Source organism: Gossypium hirsutum, chromosome D11 (genome assembly GCF_007990345.1).
Source record: "Gossypium hirsutum isolate 1008001.06 chromosome D11, Gossypium_hirsutum_v2.1, whole genome shotgun sequence".
In the NCBI taxonomy this organism is placed as follows: Eukaryota; Viridiplantae; Streptophyta; class Magnoliopsida; order Malvales; family Malvaceae; genus Gossypium; species Gossypium hirsutum.
The window spans coordinates 68,193,623-68,208,689 of record NC_053447.1 but is presented as its reverse complement, the minus strand read 5'-3'; the positions used below and the strand labels follow the sequence as shown (position 1 = coordinate 68,208,689).

Here is a 15,067-nt window from a genome sequence, read left to right as displayed (position 1 = left end):
ATACCCTAACTCATTGGGCATGACATTTTCTCTTTCTGAAATAAGAGAGTTTTAACGTGCAACTTGATTTATACAAGTTTCTGGTTAAATAAAAGGATCGTATTTTAAAATCTTTGTAAATTTTCGATATTAGGACACTAATTAATCAACAAGGTACCAATTTTGGGCGTATCGAGGGTGCTAATCCTTCCTCGTGCGTAACCGACTCCCGAACTCGTTTTCTGGATTTTGTAGACCAAAAGTTATCGTTTTAGTAAATTTAAACTTTTCTTAAAATGATTAAATTATGAGGTGATCCGATTACACCTAAATAAAAAGGATCGGTGGCAACTCCGTTTTCACTTTTCAAAATCCAAGTAGACTTGTTTTTTAAAAAAAGTGGTTTCGACAGACACTATGGTTGCCGATTATTTTCGCAATATTGGTTGGGTTGGAAATTTTGATATCACTCACTGCACTTATTACGAACTGATTTTAGAGTTTTATTCCACCTTCCATTTTCAACGGCACAACCAATTCTCATTGGACATATCTGGCATTATCACATTTCGATTGCTTGGTACCACACAGTTTATCCCTAACTGATTTTAATATTGCATTGGCTTTTGTAACAGAGGATTATGCTTTGTCCACTGATTATGAAAACAACTTGTGTACTTTTCCAGCAGACTTCAAGGCTATAGAGGCCTTTGCGTTATTAATAGATAATGTTGAAACCATATATAGCCCTAAAACATCAAAGGATTTATGGTTTCGTAACCCTGCCTTATGTTACATACATTGTTATTTGGCTTATAATTTCTCAGGTCGGAGAGATGTACCGGCTATCGTCTCGAAGATGGAATTATTCTTATTATGGTGTATGTACACCGGTCGTCCGGTAAATTTGGGCTATTGGTATGCGCTTCAATTTGAGCATATTATAAATGCAAAGCGTCTTCTCATTTTAGGCTTTTTTATTACACAACTGTTATTCTTTTTACATGTTACATGGCTCTAATGCCCCTATTTCAAACTTACATATTGTTTACCAAGCTGATCCATTAGTTGCCTGCTGTCTCAACTCGATGGGATTGCTTCTTGGCACTCCTACTTCCTTTCTTTTTGTACCTCCAGGCACCCGATCTACACCGGCTGAACGAATCTTTCGGCGGAAAAATCTGCACGAGGTACCCAATCAAGACCAACCTTCTGTGACCATCGAGCAACGATTGGAACGCATTGAGACATGACTCGACGCCATCGGCCAGTAGATGACTGATCTTATTGTAGATCTGTGCGAACGACAGTAAATATATGAGGAGTTTTTCTAAACTTTTTTCTCTTCCCCCTATTTGTTATTTTTCTTTCACATCGAGGACAATGTGTTTTAAGTAGGGGGAGGCATTCCTCATTATTTCTATCATTTTATCTGCTGCTTTTACTGTTGTGTTACTGTTGTTGCTACATTGTGCTCGTTTCTACGCACATTTAATTTTTTTTAGTATATCCTGCCCTTTTTCATGCCTAAGATTTTGACCAGAAATCGCCCACTATTTAATTTGCGAGCATGATTCCTATATATTGAGTTAGTTATGATTTTGCTATATTGATTTCGTCTCCACTATTTTATTTCTATTATGATTAATAGAGTTAACCCTATCTTGCTTTTTGTAAAATAGATTAAGTTTAATGCAAAGAGAACACTTAATACAATTGTATGCTAAATTTATGTTCATGACTGTTAGGTAGTTGCCGAAACTTATTTTTGACACTTGATTGTTTTTCCTAATTCTCCAAAATTAAAAATTCTGTTTCATTATAATAAATTTTGATGCCTCCGTGGTTATGAGTGCAGCTTAAAACGTGACTGATTGAGTAACTGGGGTAGGGTGCTTGGGTTGTCATCCTACTTCGCGTCAAAAGTTGTGTGACTTGTTAGGTAAAACTCTGCTAACCGAGAATTTTTTTTTAAGAATATGTTGGGCTGAGTAACCGGGGTGGGGTGCTTGACTGTCATATCTCTTTGCGTCAAAAGGTTCAATATATTCTTAAGAAAAATATATGTTTAAATATAATAAATTAGGAGTATGTTGGGTTGAGTAACCGGGGTGGGGTGCTTGGCTGTCATCTCTCTTCGCGTCAAAAAGTTCAATATATTCTTAAGAAAAATATATATTTAAATATAATAAATTAGGAGTATGTTGGGTTGAGTAACCGGGGTGGGGTGCTTGGCTGTCATCTCTCTTCGCGTCAAAAAGTTCAATATATTCTTAAGAAAAATATATATTTAAATATAATAAATTAGGAGTATGTTAGGCTGAGTAACCAGGGTGGGGTGCTTGGCTGTTGTCTCTTTTGGCGTCAAAAGGTTCAATATATTCTTAAGCAAAAAGAAAAAGAAAAAGAAAAAGAAAAAGAAAAAGAAAAAGAAAAAGGAAAAGAAAAAGGAAAAGAATATTAATAATAAAGTTACATTTGGGGACTAAAGGTGGAAACAAATAGGGTGTCTTGGTAAGTTTAGTGAATTACCTAATTTTCATGAAATAATTCAAGATGATTTTAATTTTTGTATGTATTAATTGGGATACTTTTTTCGGTTTTACTTAAAGGAAGTTAAAGGTTCTCTTTATTTTTCGTATGTATTATGCCTAATTTTTATAAAACTTTAGAGTGATATTTCTTTCATGGTAAAAACTAAATTTCACAGTGGATAGGAACCATACTTGAGGGCAAGCATGGGCTAAGTAGGGGGAATCTGATAATATTCTGGAATGACATATTTTTTTGTATTAATTACATATTTATTTTGAGTATGTTCTTACTAATTTGAGCTATTTATGGTTTTTTATCTTGTAGGGACTAAATTGAAGGCAAAAAGAAATTTAGGGGAAAAAAGCATGAATTTGAAGATAAAATGGGCCAGGATGCAAAATAAGAAAGAAGTGGTGCCGAAAATGCAAAGTGTGGAAGACTTGGGGACAATAGTTCAAAGAAGAGATTTTATAAACACAAAACTCTATTTGAATTTTAATTGTATTAGGATTATTGTTAAGATTATTATTTAGATTTAATTTTAGCTTTTATCTTTATTTATCTTTTAGAATTTATATAGGAATAAATTAGGTTTTCTAAGTACTATAAATAGGGGATGGAGTGACACAAATTTCACTCATCTTTTTTTGTAAAATCTCCCTATCCCAAAAAGCTCTAGCTTTTGTTCATTTTATTTATTCAATAAAATTCCATTTTTATTAAGTTTATTTCTTTTTCCCCAAAAAAGCATAAGCCACTAAATTTATCTAGCCAAAGTTTGTCGAGATTCCCCAAAAAGGGTTCATAAGGCTTAGAATCCACACTTAGCCTTCTCAACGAGTATTCATCGTTTCTCCGTGTTACAGGACTGACACTTCTGTCCATGTCCTTCCAAAAGTAGTCTTTTCATCTTGTGCAAAGGCGGCTGCTTTGTATGTTTTGGGAAGGTTTCACAGTCGGTTCGTTAGCTTATTGCGTCAGTGATTGTCGAGCCCAAGAGACAAGATGGCGTGGCATTCGCCATTGAGAAGTGATGATCTACTGTAAGACGGTCCCACAAAAGCAACGGTTGGCTAGAGTCAAGTTCCTCTAAATTGTAAATCTAAAATCTAAGTGGAGCTGGTGGTTGTAGGCATCCTCTTCCACTATATCTGGCTTATTCTGTTCGAGAAGGATCACCTAAAAGCCTATGATTGAACCCAAGGAGGATCGAGATAACCAGAGGTTGGAATCTCTCCATAAAAAAACTCTCTTTTCTCAACTCTGTTTATTTTTACAATTTCAATTTCAATTTACGCAATCTCAATTCAACCAAACTTTTAATTCTGTTTTTTTTTCTAGGTATGCTGTTTTTCTTGGGCACGACTCTACCTGGGATCTTGAGGAACATGAACTTGTGCAAGTCCAGTCCCTGAGGATTTGACCCTACTTCTTTTATACTATTCTTTTTGTTATTTTATAGGGATATGATATTTTTGGTGCTCTCAATGACGCATCAAACATAATCAAATATTAAACCAAAACCAAAACCTCATTGAATATATATTCAAATATTAGCCAAGGCCTTGAAATCGTTCATGCAAACTGAAAGGAGCTGAAGAGCAAAAGTATGCTGTTACTTCTTTTTTCTTTTTCTGAGAAAAAAGGAGCCCAAACTGATTTTTAGTAGGAAAAATGGAGGGAAGACTATGAAATGTTGAAGGAATTAATAAGAGTAACCTATTGAAATATGTGAAACTCATATATTTTAAATTTATTTAGGTAGATAAATCTTATTTAGGTAGATATATGTTAGAATAAATTATTTTAGATATTCTAGGAATATTTTATTTTATTTTTAGTAGTTTATTAGAATAAGGGAATTATTTTCTCAATTAGGTTATGACTATTTTCTCTATTTAAGTTCAGCTTTTTAGTTAATAAATTATAGAACATTTTTATTAAATACTCTCTTGAAAACTTTCATGGCACCTGAGCTAGATTAAATCTCTAGTAACATCATGGTTAAAACAACCTTCACTAGAGATAAAAGATCCATCAATCAAACAGAGGAAGAAAGTTCTACTGTTGAAACAACTACCGAGAGTACAATGACTCAAGGGACAGAGGCGTCCCACCTTTCTTTTTAGGTGATATCTCACAAGATGAATAGCAAGAATTATCTGGAATGGTCGCAGTCCGTAAAGTTAAGAATTGATGAGCATGGCAAGTTAGGTCATTTATCTGGAGAAGTCAATCAACCACAGGTGGGCGAACCAAAGATGAGCAAGTAGAGGTCAGAAAATTCTATGATAATTGCGTGACTTATTAATTCCATGGAAGCATCCATAGGTAACCCTTTTCTTTTTCTCTTGACTGTTAAAGATGTTTGGATGTTGTGAAAGACACTTATTCAGAAATAGAAAACGCTTCACAGATATTTGAGTTAAAAATAAAACTCTATAAAGCTAGACAAGGGGAAAAGGAAGTTACTTTTTATTATAACGAGATGATGTCTCTTTGGAAAGAATTGGGTTAGTGTTATAATGATGAATGGGAGTGTCCAAGAGATGGTGTAAACGCTATGAAAACAGAAGAGAATGAACGAGCTTATTTGTTTCTGGTTGGTTTAAATAAAGAATTTGATGAAGTGAGATCTCGGATCTTAGGAAAAAACTGCTTCCAAAACTCTGTGAAATTTTTTCTAAGGTTAGAAAAGAGGAAACAAGGAGAAAAGTAATGTTAAAGCCAGGGTTTGAAGCTAATGATGATAATTCTACTATTGTAACTATTAAAAATAATGATGATAGTGAAAAAAGAAAAAAACCTTGGTGCGATCACTGCAAAAAATATTGGAACACTCAAGAAACATGTTGGAAGCTCCATGGAAAACTGATGAATGGAAAAAAAAAGAGTGGCAATGGTCGTGGTTCATAATTAGGGGATAGTAGAGTTTTCAAAACAACTACTAAAAAGTTTGAGGGTCAAAGTTCTCTAGAAGGGTCTCTATTCATTAAGGAACAATTAGAGTATCTACTCAAGCTTTTTCAGTCACCACAGTTTCGGATGAATTCTTCTGTTCTTAACTCATCCAATAATCCTTCTTTCTCCTTTGCCCAATCAAGTACTAAATTTTTTTTTATTTTTTCAGCGTCAAGCCTTGTAAAACAAACACGTGGATCGTCGATTCTGGAGCTAGTGATCACATGACTAGTAGTCATTTTCTTTTCTCAACTTATACATCTTGTGCAGGAAACAAAAAGATCAAAGTAGCAGATGGGTCGTTCTCGGTAATAGCCGGGAAAAGCACTATTAAAATTTCTTCTTCCTTAGTTTTACATGATGTTTTACGTATGCCAAATCGAGCTTGTGATCTCATATCAGTCAGTAAATTATCCTAGTCCTCGAATTGTCATGTTATATTTAACTCATCTATGTGTAAATTTCAGGACATGGTCTCGGGGAGGATGATTGGCAATGCTAAAGAATCTGGTGGAATTTACTTTATTGACGACGACCATCTAAGTCAACCAACAACTACATTATGTTTAAATTCTGTTTCTGGTTTTGATAAGGTTATGATTTGGCATTATAGGCTTGTACATATTAATTTTTACTATTTAAGATATTTGTTACCTAATCTATTTAAAAATAAAAGTCCTTATTCATATCATTGTGAATTTTATGAATAGGCTAAACATCATCGGTCATTCTTTCCACCTCAAAAATATAAAGTTTCCAAACCTTTTTCGTTAATTCATAGTGATGTTTGAGGACTTTCAACAGTCTCAACTTTTTTAGGAAAACGTTAGTTTGTCACATTTATTGATGATCATGTTCGTATTTATTGGGTTTTTTTTATTAAAAGATAAGTCTGAAGTTAAAAATGTGTTTTAGTCTTTTTATGCTATGGTGAAAACATGATTTGGTGTGAAAATAGAAGTATTTTGGAGTGACAATGGTGGGGAATTTTTTAGTGACCAATTATGTGTTTTCTTAACCAAACATGGAATAGTCCACCAAAGCTCTTGTAGAAATACCCCACAACAAAATGAGATTGTAGAAAGAAAAAACCAACATCTTTTGAGAGTAACTAGAGCCTTGATGTTCACTAGTCAGGTACCACGTTATCTTTGGGGTGAAGCCTTCTTTCCTAACTCTAAATTGATCATAGATTTATCCCTTTGAGTTTTTGGGTGTAGTGTTTTTGTTCATCTTTACAACCATGGTAAACTAGATTCTAGAGAAAAAAAATGCGTCTTTGTTGGCTATGCTTCTAATAAAAATGGTTACAAATGTTATGATCCAATTGATAGGAAGATTATTGTTACCATGGATGTCACATTTGTTGAAACGCAATCTTATTTTGATTCTAATCTTCAGGGAGGAAATTATAGTAAGGAAGATTCTATAACTGATCAAGAAAAGACTAGGAATATACAACATAGAGATTCTAATAATGGGGAAGGCAAATTTATGATTAACACAAAAATTAATGTTGTTAATGTTATTAATAAAAATGAGTATAAAGGTGTAAAGTCTAATCATGAGAATAAAGAACAAACAAATGAGTTAATTGTTTACTCAAGAAGAAACTGAAGTCAAGAAAGTGGAATCCACCAGATTCATCACCAAGAATTCGACCTGCAAGATCTTGTCAAAAGTCCAAGTAAAGCTTATAATCCAACCAATGAATTTTCTGATTTAGATATTCCAGCTGCTAAAAGAAAATGTGTTAGAAATTTTGTCAAATATCCCATGTCTAACTTTGTATCCTATAAAGCATTGTCTTTGACATTCTCAGCCTTTGTTTCGTGTCTCGATATTGTGAAATACCCAAAAATGTGAAAGATGCTTTATAGGTTCTTGAGTGGAAGAAGGCTATTTTAAAAGAGATGCACGCTCTTGAAAAAATAAGTACATGGAAAACAATGGAATTACCTGTAAGGAAAAAAATAGTGGGTTGTAAATGGGTGTTCACAACCAAATTCAAACCGGATGGATCTTTCGATAGATACAAAGCTTGGCTGGTAGCTAAAGGGTACACTCAAACATACGAGATAGATTATCTTGAAACATTTGCTCCAGTAGCCAAATTAAATTCTGTTAGAGTTCTTTTATCAATTACTGTTAATCTTGATTGGTCTTTACAGTAGCTAGATGTGAAGAATGCTTTCCTAAATGAGAAACTTGAAGAAGAAGTTTACATGGATCCTCCTCTAGGTTTTGAAGAAAAATTTGGTTCTTGACTATGTAAGCTCAAGAAATCTTTGTATGGTTTAAAGCAGCCTCCTCGAGCTTGGTTTGAACGATTCACTCAAGTTGTTAAAAACCAAGGTTACTCACAAAGGCAAGCTGATCACACAATGTTCTATCGACACTGACAAAAAGGTAAAATAACAGTTATTATAGTTTATGTCGATGATATCATTCTTACAGGAGATGATGTAGATGAAATAAGGCGTCTCAAGGAGCATCTAGCATTGGAGTTTGAGATCCAAGACTTGGGTCCTTTGAAATACTTTCTTAGAATGAAAGTTGCTCGGTTAAAGAAGGGTCTTGTGGTCTCTTAGAAAAAATGTATGATTGATCTTTTAAAAGAGGCTGGGATGAGTGGTTGCTGCCCAGCTGACACACCAATTGGTCCAAATGTAAAATTCAGAAATAAAGAAGGTCGATTAGTTGATAAAGGGCATTACCAAAGATTAGTTGGTAAGTTAATTTACTTATCACATACAGAGCCAGGCATAGCTTTTTCAGTGAGCTTAGTGAGTCAATTTATGCACTCCCTAATGGAAGAACATGAAGAAGCAATGTTTCGGATTCTGAGATACTTGAAGAGGTCACCTGGAAAAGGCTTATTCTTCAAGAAATTTGAACAAAGAGGAATTGAAGCTTATACAGATGCAGATTGGGCAGGCTCAATAACAGATAGAATATCTACATAAGGATACTGTAAATTTTTTTGGGGAAACCTTGTGACTTGGCGAAGCAAAAAACAGTGTGTTGGAGCAAGAAGTAGTGCAGAGGCATAGTTTAGATCAATGGCTCAAGGAATTTGTGAAATGATATGGTTAAAAAGAATTATGGAAGAGTTGAGGAAACCAATAACTTCAACAATGAAGTTGTATTGTGATAGCCAAACTGCCATTAGTATTGCTCACAACCCAATCCTTGTACTAGGACGCCTACATAGTACATAGTTAAAGTCTATGGATTAATTAGTTCATGCAAACAAATTTTATAATGGCGTCATCCCGAAAGTTAACAATTTTCTGCAGCAGAAACCATAGACAATGCCTTTTATCATACAATCGTGTTTAACTCCATATTTTGAATCTAAATTCATAAGCACAACCTGAATAAACTAAATTTACATAAGAAGACTCAGTATAATTAAAATTAAAAGGAGAGATGGGATATTCAAATGCAAACGATTTGATGTATGGAGGAAAACTGAGGCTAGACACGATCGATGGATGGAGTGAAGACCACATTAAAATTATTAACGACATTATTAAATAGACGGCATGAAGGGACAACGCATGCAGCGTACCTAAGCCAATGGGAGTGCAAGAAAGAATAATATTAGTAAAAGGCGTCGTGTCCATTTTAGAGCAACGTAAGTATGCATGCATTGCATGGTTTATTTACGTACTAGATAAACAGAGACATTCTTCCATCGACTTCATATAATTTATTAATAAACGACTGAAAACAACAAATAACTGTGTACTATTGGTGGTTAATATCCACACCAAAGCTTATTATCATCAGATAACAACTGAATAAAAGAGAATAATAATACTGGAAAGCAAACGAAATCGCCATGGATCATCATTTGGAGGCATGAGAGAGGTAGATGAAAACGAAGATCAAGACGAAAGCGAAGATGAGGAAAATGTAAGCGGGAGGAGGCTGCAACGGTGGCATTCCAAGCGGACCCAAAAACAGCAGAGCAACCACCAACAGCATCATGGCTATCGTACTGATACCGCATCCGTAATCTTCCATCTTCACTGATATGCCTTACCTCTTGCTAATGTAACCAGAAAAATTAACTTCCTTGAATATCCAAATGATAAGAGACGCTGATGATCTATATATAGAATAGTGGCGCTGTATGGATTGATGCATCTTTGGCAAAGAGTTGTGACGATTGGTTCAGCGACTTATCTATGCAGCAACCGACGTGATTTTTGCCCACTGCAACATATATTAGTTTTAAGGGCACTTAATTTTTGAAAATTTCGAAAAGTATCGGGATTTAATAATTTACTCTTTCATTTACCCGCCAATATCCATGCCAATAGGTGAAAACTCTCTGTTTATGTGTTAACTTCATTTTTATTCTTCTCTACACTACACATAGCAAAAGAAGCAAATTGCCATTAGTGATCAATTTTAACAGGGGGGGATCCATTTGGGGGGGGGTGTTGTTCCTTTTCATGACATAACGTTGGTTTTTCCTCTTACATCTTTTACCGCATGTTGTTGTCTTTCATCATGTCAAAGGTGTCCACGAATCTCACTGTCGAATCCATACAGGTTATGTCAAACCCAACAAAACAAGCATTACTCTGCATTAAAATATTGGGGAAATAAAATGAACCTTCTATTTATTTTTGGTTGTATTTTGGGATGTATATATGTTGAAAGTATAATAAATATATTTTTTAAATCAAAAATTTTAAAATATTATCATTTAACCAACGGAGAAAAGCTTAATATAAGACAGTGTCTAAAAAAAAAACAATTGGCTTACTAGCTCAGTTGGTTGTAGCTTCATGCCATTAATATGACAATTTCAGGTTCAAATCCTGGTCTATCCTCATTGAGAGTTCTTAATCTTAGGTGTAACAATTTCAGCAGCATAGCTGCGTCTCTTACTCTTCTTTCAAATCTTCAAAAGCTTGGAGTGTCAGATTGCAGTTAGCTTGAATAGTTGCCAGTGCTTCTAGGAAGAATGAAAAGTGAGTAGTGGATAAGTTATGGTGCTAACATTACAGCCATTAACTGCTACAGATTGGCTGAGAACATTAGTGCAATAAAATTGCTGATTAAGGTTGATTAATCTCACTTATTTTCCATGGTTTTAGTTACAGAGCCACAGATAATTAAATTTGCAGGCATTTGCGAATTCAAAAAACGAAAATGATGAAATTCCGGAATGGTTCAGGCAACACAGAGGCAGCTCTGTAATTCAAATACCTCTGCCTCTCGATATTCAGAATGACAGTCAATGGATTGGATTCGTCAATGATGGTGGTTCCGAAGAAAAAGTTATCGGTGGCCCAACTTATATCCATTAAAGAAATTCTGGACAATCTAGTAATAATGGATTTGTTTTTCAAGTTAAAAATCCTGGAAGGGTCGATTCCAGTTTCAAAGTTTTAGGTGGACAATCCATAACGAAGGACCACCTTTTTCTTCACGAATTATTATATCCATTGTCTAGTAAGAGGACGATCAAATAATGGTTGCTTTAGAATTGTCATCGTGATCTATTGGTTCATATCCCCAGGCAATAGAAGCAGGGAGTAGTGTTGCAAGGATTGAGTGGTTGCTTAGCGAATTTGTTATTTGGTCCTTCTTTTACTTTGATACACTTAGTAGCATCTGAAGTCATTCAATTTCCCTAGCCTATTAGGATCACTGATTAGGCATTGTTGAGATGAGAGATTAGGTCATGGTATTTACCTTTTCTTTTGGCCAATCAATTGAAGCAGATGTTCTTTAATTTGTGTTATGGGAATCGGTGCCATGCTTATCAAGTTTACAACATAAACATTCTGTGACGGAAAAAAGCAGTGTAACTCGAAGCATAAAGGGGATAAAGGACAACTTTAAAATGTTCGACAACTAACCCATCAGGTACGCCAAGCCTGGCTTACTTCGTCTTGTGCACGAGGCGTGAAGATGTAATGTCTCAATTAGGCAAATCAAGATAATTAAAAATTTCTCGAAAATAAAATCGTTAACATTTATTTATTATATTTATCGAGTAAAATAAAAACAAATTACAAGAACAATTAAAAAGTTGCAAAAAAGAAACGAAAAGAAAACAAAAATCAACTAGGCATTTAAGATGCCTACGTACGACTTCAAAACAGACCCTACGTATAATTTCCCCCCGTGTTCTTGGACTTCACTTATAGAATTAAAAGTGGGCGCGCCCTTTCCATCCAAGATTTCCAAAACCTTGGCTTCTTCGTTAAACCTCATTCCAATTGGATCTGGAACGCCGTTTCCAAGCGTTCCTAATCTTCCGCTGTTTAGGGCCACCCAGAATTCGCCCTTTTCGTTCCTCTTTATATTATCCGGAACCCTGGGTAATTCGAGGAATACTTTGGGAGCTGCTTTGGGGTCGTGCACATTGAACTTCAGTATTCGTCTTTTTATCGATTCGTTCACTAGAAGAAACGAATTGTTTGCACTCAAGGCAACCCCGTTAGGGAAAGCTAAACCGTCGTACAAGACGGACACGTCTCCGTTATAAGGATTGTACTTCAACAGCCGTCTGGTTCTATCACCGGAACTTATCAGAAAGTCAGCATCCCTGCACAATTAAAGAATAATTTATCCTTTCGATTCGAAAAATCTCTATATGTATTATTTATGTGTAAATTCCCCTATCAATCATATATGTGTGTGTATGTAAGCCCCCCTGAATAGAATCAACGATTCATGATAACTTAGAAGCAGAAAAGAGGAAGAAGATGTACCGTACCTTCTTTGAAAAAGAGTGCTGCTATCGGTAAAGTAAAAAAATTATTCTATATCAAAATTATAGAAAAATAATTATTCTTTTATAGGGTAGTGGAATGTGATTGTTTAGAATACGGTTACTAATGGATCAAAAAGCTAATTATAATTTATGAAATTACTCATGACAATTAATGTTATTAATTATTAACAAGTACTTAAATATATTTAGAAATGAAAATTAATTTCGTGATGATCTCAAGTATCTACGTCTTTTAGATTGGACAGGATATTTTTTAAGATCATTGCCTTCAAGCTTATACCCCATTTAGAAATGAAACTCTATTTGCCGCCGAAATTTCCAGTCTTATAGCCCTGCCGCCATTTGGTCCAACAACTAAAAGACCGAAATAGTCATCTGCTATATATAAATGACATTTGAGATGCCTACGTATGACTTCAAAACAGACCCTATGTATAATTTACTATTGATAAGAAGTAACAAATATTACTATAATAGTATTTTTATATTTTTTATAATAATAATTATAAAATATTATCATGATGATTTTTGCAAAACTTTAAGTTAAGCAATTCAACCAATGCGTTTGATGATGTTTATATAATTTTTTATAAATACAACTCTTTTTAATCACAACAAGAGTTTGTCGCACTCCAATTTTTTATAATCACTAGTTTCTAATGTCACATGCGTTGCATGTAATTTTAATTATATTAATAATGATGATTAAAAAATAATTCTTAAAATTTAATTTTATCTTCAAAACAAACTTATATAATGTTTTCCATGTATACCAAACAAATTATAGATAGATAAAAAAACAATTTTAAGAGTGCTTGCTTCACATAGTATGAATAACATACAACATAATTATAAAAAAAATATTATATTCTATTATCTCATCATCAATTAAAATAATCTTTCATTTTTCTTTAATGCCATTCAATTTGAATAGGATTCACTATTTCCTATTCAAAGAACCATTGCTTTTCTTTATATATATATATATATTCTTTTTATACATATAATTTTAATTTATTAATGCTAACAATATCCAATTTTTTTGTCGATGATTTTTCTTAATTGCTATTTAATCAAATATGTCTAACTATTTGATGTTATTTACAAAGCTAAACTTAAATTTTTAATTGATGTGTAACTCTAATATTAATTAAGGGATAATTAAGATGCTCAAAATTATATTAACGTAATAACTTTATTTTACATCAATAAAATTAGCTTAACCTTTAAATGTGAACTTAATTTGATGAAAAGTAAATGATATTCTCGTCAGTTCAAAAGTTTTTCAAACTTGTGCTTTTATGTATATTATATTATATAGATTGGGTAATACAGCCCGTATGCTCCAATGGGGCTTTGGACCAAATCCAAGACACTTTTTTTAGGGTAAACCACATAATTAGTCACTAAATTATAGGTAAGTTATCATTTTTGTTACTTAACTGCAAAAGCTACATAATTAGTCACATAATTAGTCGCTAAACTTTTCAAAATTGTTTTTCTTGATCATTTGACTGTTAAATGGCACTTTTTAGTTGGTAAAATAACACGTTAGTCCTTAATTTTTATATTTTGTAAACTTGACCATGGTTCTATATAAATTTATAAAAAAAATCAAAACTATTTAAAAAATAGAAAATTCTATATGAAAATTATAGAAAAATAAAATCTCGAAAATGTTGTTTTTCAAGAACTAATATGTATGGAAAATATAGAAATTTATTCTTCAATAGAATCCTATAAAAAATTAAAAATAGAACAAAACAAAACAATGTTAGATCATTATGCGCTTCCTCAATGTTCAATGATCAAATCGTAATTTTTTTTAGTTAAGTGACCAAAACAAAAACTTACCCATAGTTTGATGACTAATGATGTAGGGACTAAATTTTAATTTATAAAAAGTACGATGACTTGTAACACATTTTAACCAGAAAAAACTCTTAAAACTCTATAAGTTTTAGTTGTAATTAAAGTAGGCACCAATTGTCAACTCTCACCTTCTTGGAGTCTTCCCGAAAAGAACGTCTAACGCTGATCTATGGCCCCCGAATTAATTGTTACCGACTCCCTTTCATAGGTATTATAATGAAGATAGATTCATTTGGAAAAGTAAAAGGTGGGAAACGTATACACAAATTTCCTAGACAAGTCCTTTGTTTCCTGTAAATTTCTTCTGTTTTTCTCCTCCCTCATGTTCATTTACTTCTTGTTTATTGAGCACTACATCCACGTATATTATATCACATAAAAAAAGTGTCACTTAATAGTTGAGTGACAAAAAAATAATTTTGAAAATTTCAATGATCAAATTATAATTTTTTTTTACATTAAGTGATTAAAATAAAAATTTATCTATAATTTAGTAACTAATGGTATAGGAATTAAATTTTAAATTTACAAAAAGTACATAAAGTTGTGGCACATTTTAACAAGTAGTGGACGACTCATAAGCTTCAAATTCTGACCCATCTCTCGTTCCATAATCTGGGATGTACCCCAGGCCGTACGTCGGAGGATAGCCTCCCCATCTTTTAATGTATTCTTTTGTGCCTTCGTCAAGCCCCTTCCCATTTTTTAGTCCGACAGGATTTTCCAAGTCATAGCCCATTTTTTGCATTATCTTATTAGCAATAAATAAGGCCATAGTTGGAAAAGTCCGGCCTCCCTTCTGTAGCAATAGGCTCCACCTTCAAAGCATATGTTTAAGTTGCCCTGTTTTATATAATGGGCCCCTGCCCCCAGTCATTGGTACCACGAAGATAGCTCCCCCAGGTTTCTCAACTGACGAGTGGCACACCAGAGGTGATTGTGGAAGACCTACGC

At 33.6% G+C, this 15,067-nt stretch overlaps 1 protein-coding gene across 1 annotated transcript; it reads right to left on the bottom strand.

Annotated features, from left to right (window-relative positions):
* Window positions 1-11,568: 11,568 nt before the first annotated feature.
* On the bottom strand, window positions 11,569-14,852 carry LOC107937886 (protein STRICTOSIDINE SYNTHASE-LIKE 10). Its single transcript, XM_016870877.2, has 2 exons — window positions 14,710-14,852; window positions 11,569-12,052 (listed from the first exon to the last, which is right to left on the bottom strand). Exons 1-2 carry the CDS (start codon window positions 14,850-14,852, stop codon window positions 11,569-11,571), a joined length of 627 nt encoding a protein of 208 aa, XP_016726366.2.
* Between the last annotated feature and the right edge of the window lie 215 nt (window positions 14,853-15,067).

Bases quoted from the DNA above. Each gene is read 5' to 3' on its own strand.
- LOC107937886 (XM_016870877.2), bottom strand. From the start codon at position 14,852: ATGGGCTATGACTTGGAAAATCCTGTCGGACTAAAAAATGGGAAGGGG. The intron at 12,053-14,709 runs GTCAGAATTTGA...TTAATTGTGCAG, and splicing joins GATTATGGAACGAGAGATGG to GGATGCTGACTTTCTGATAA.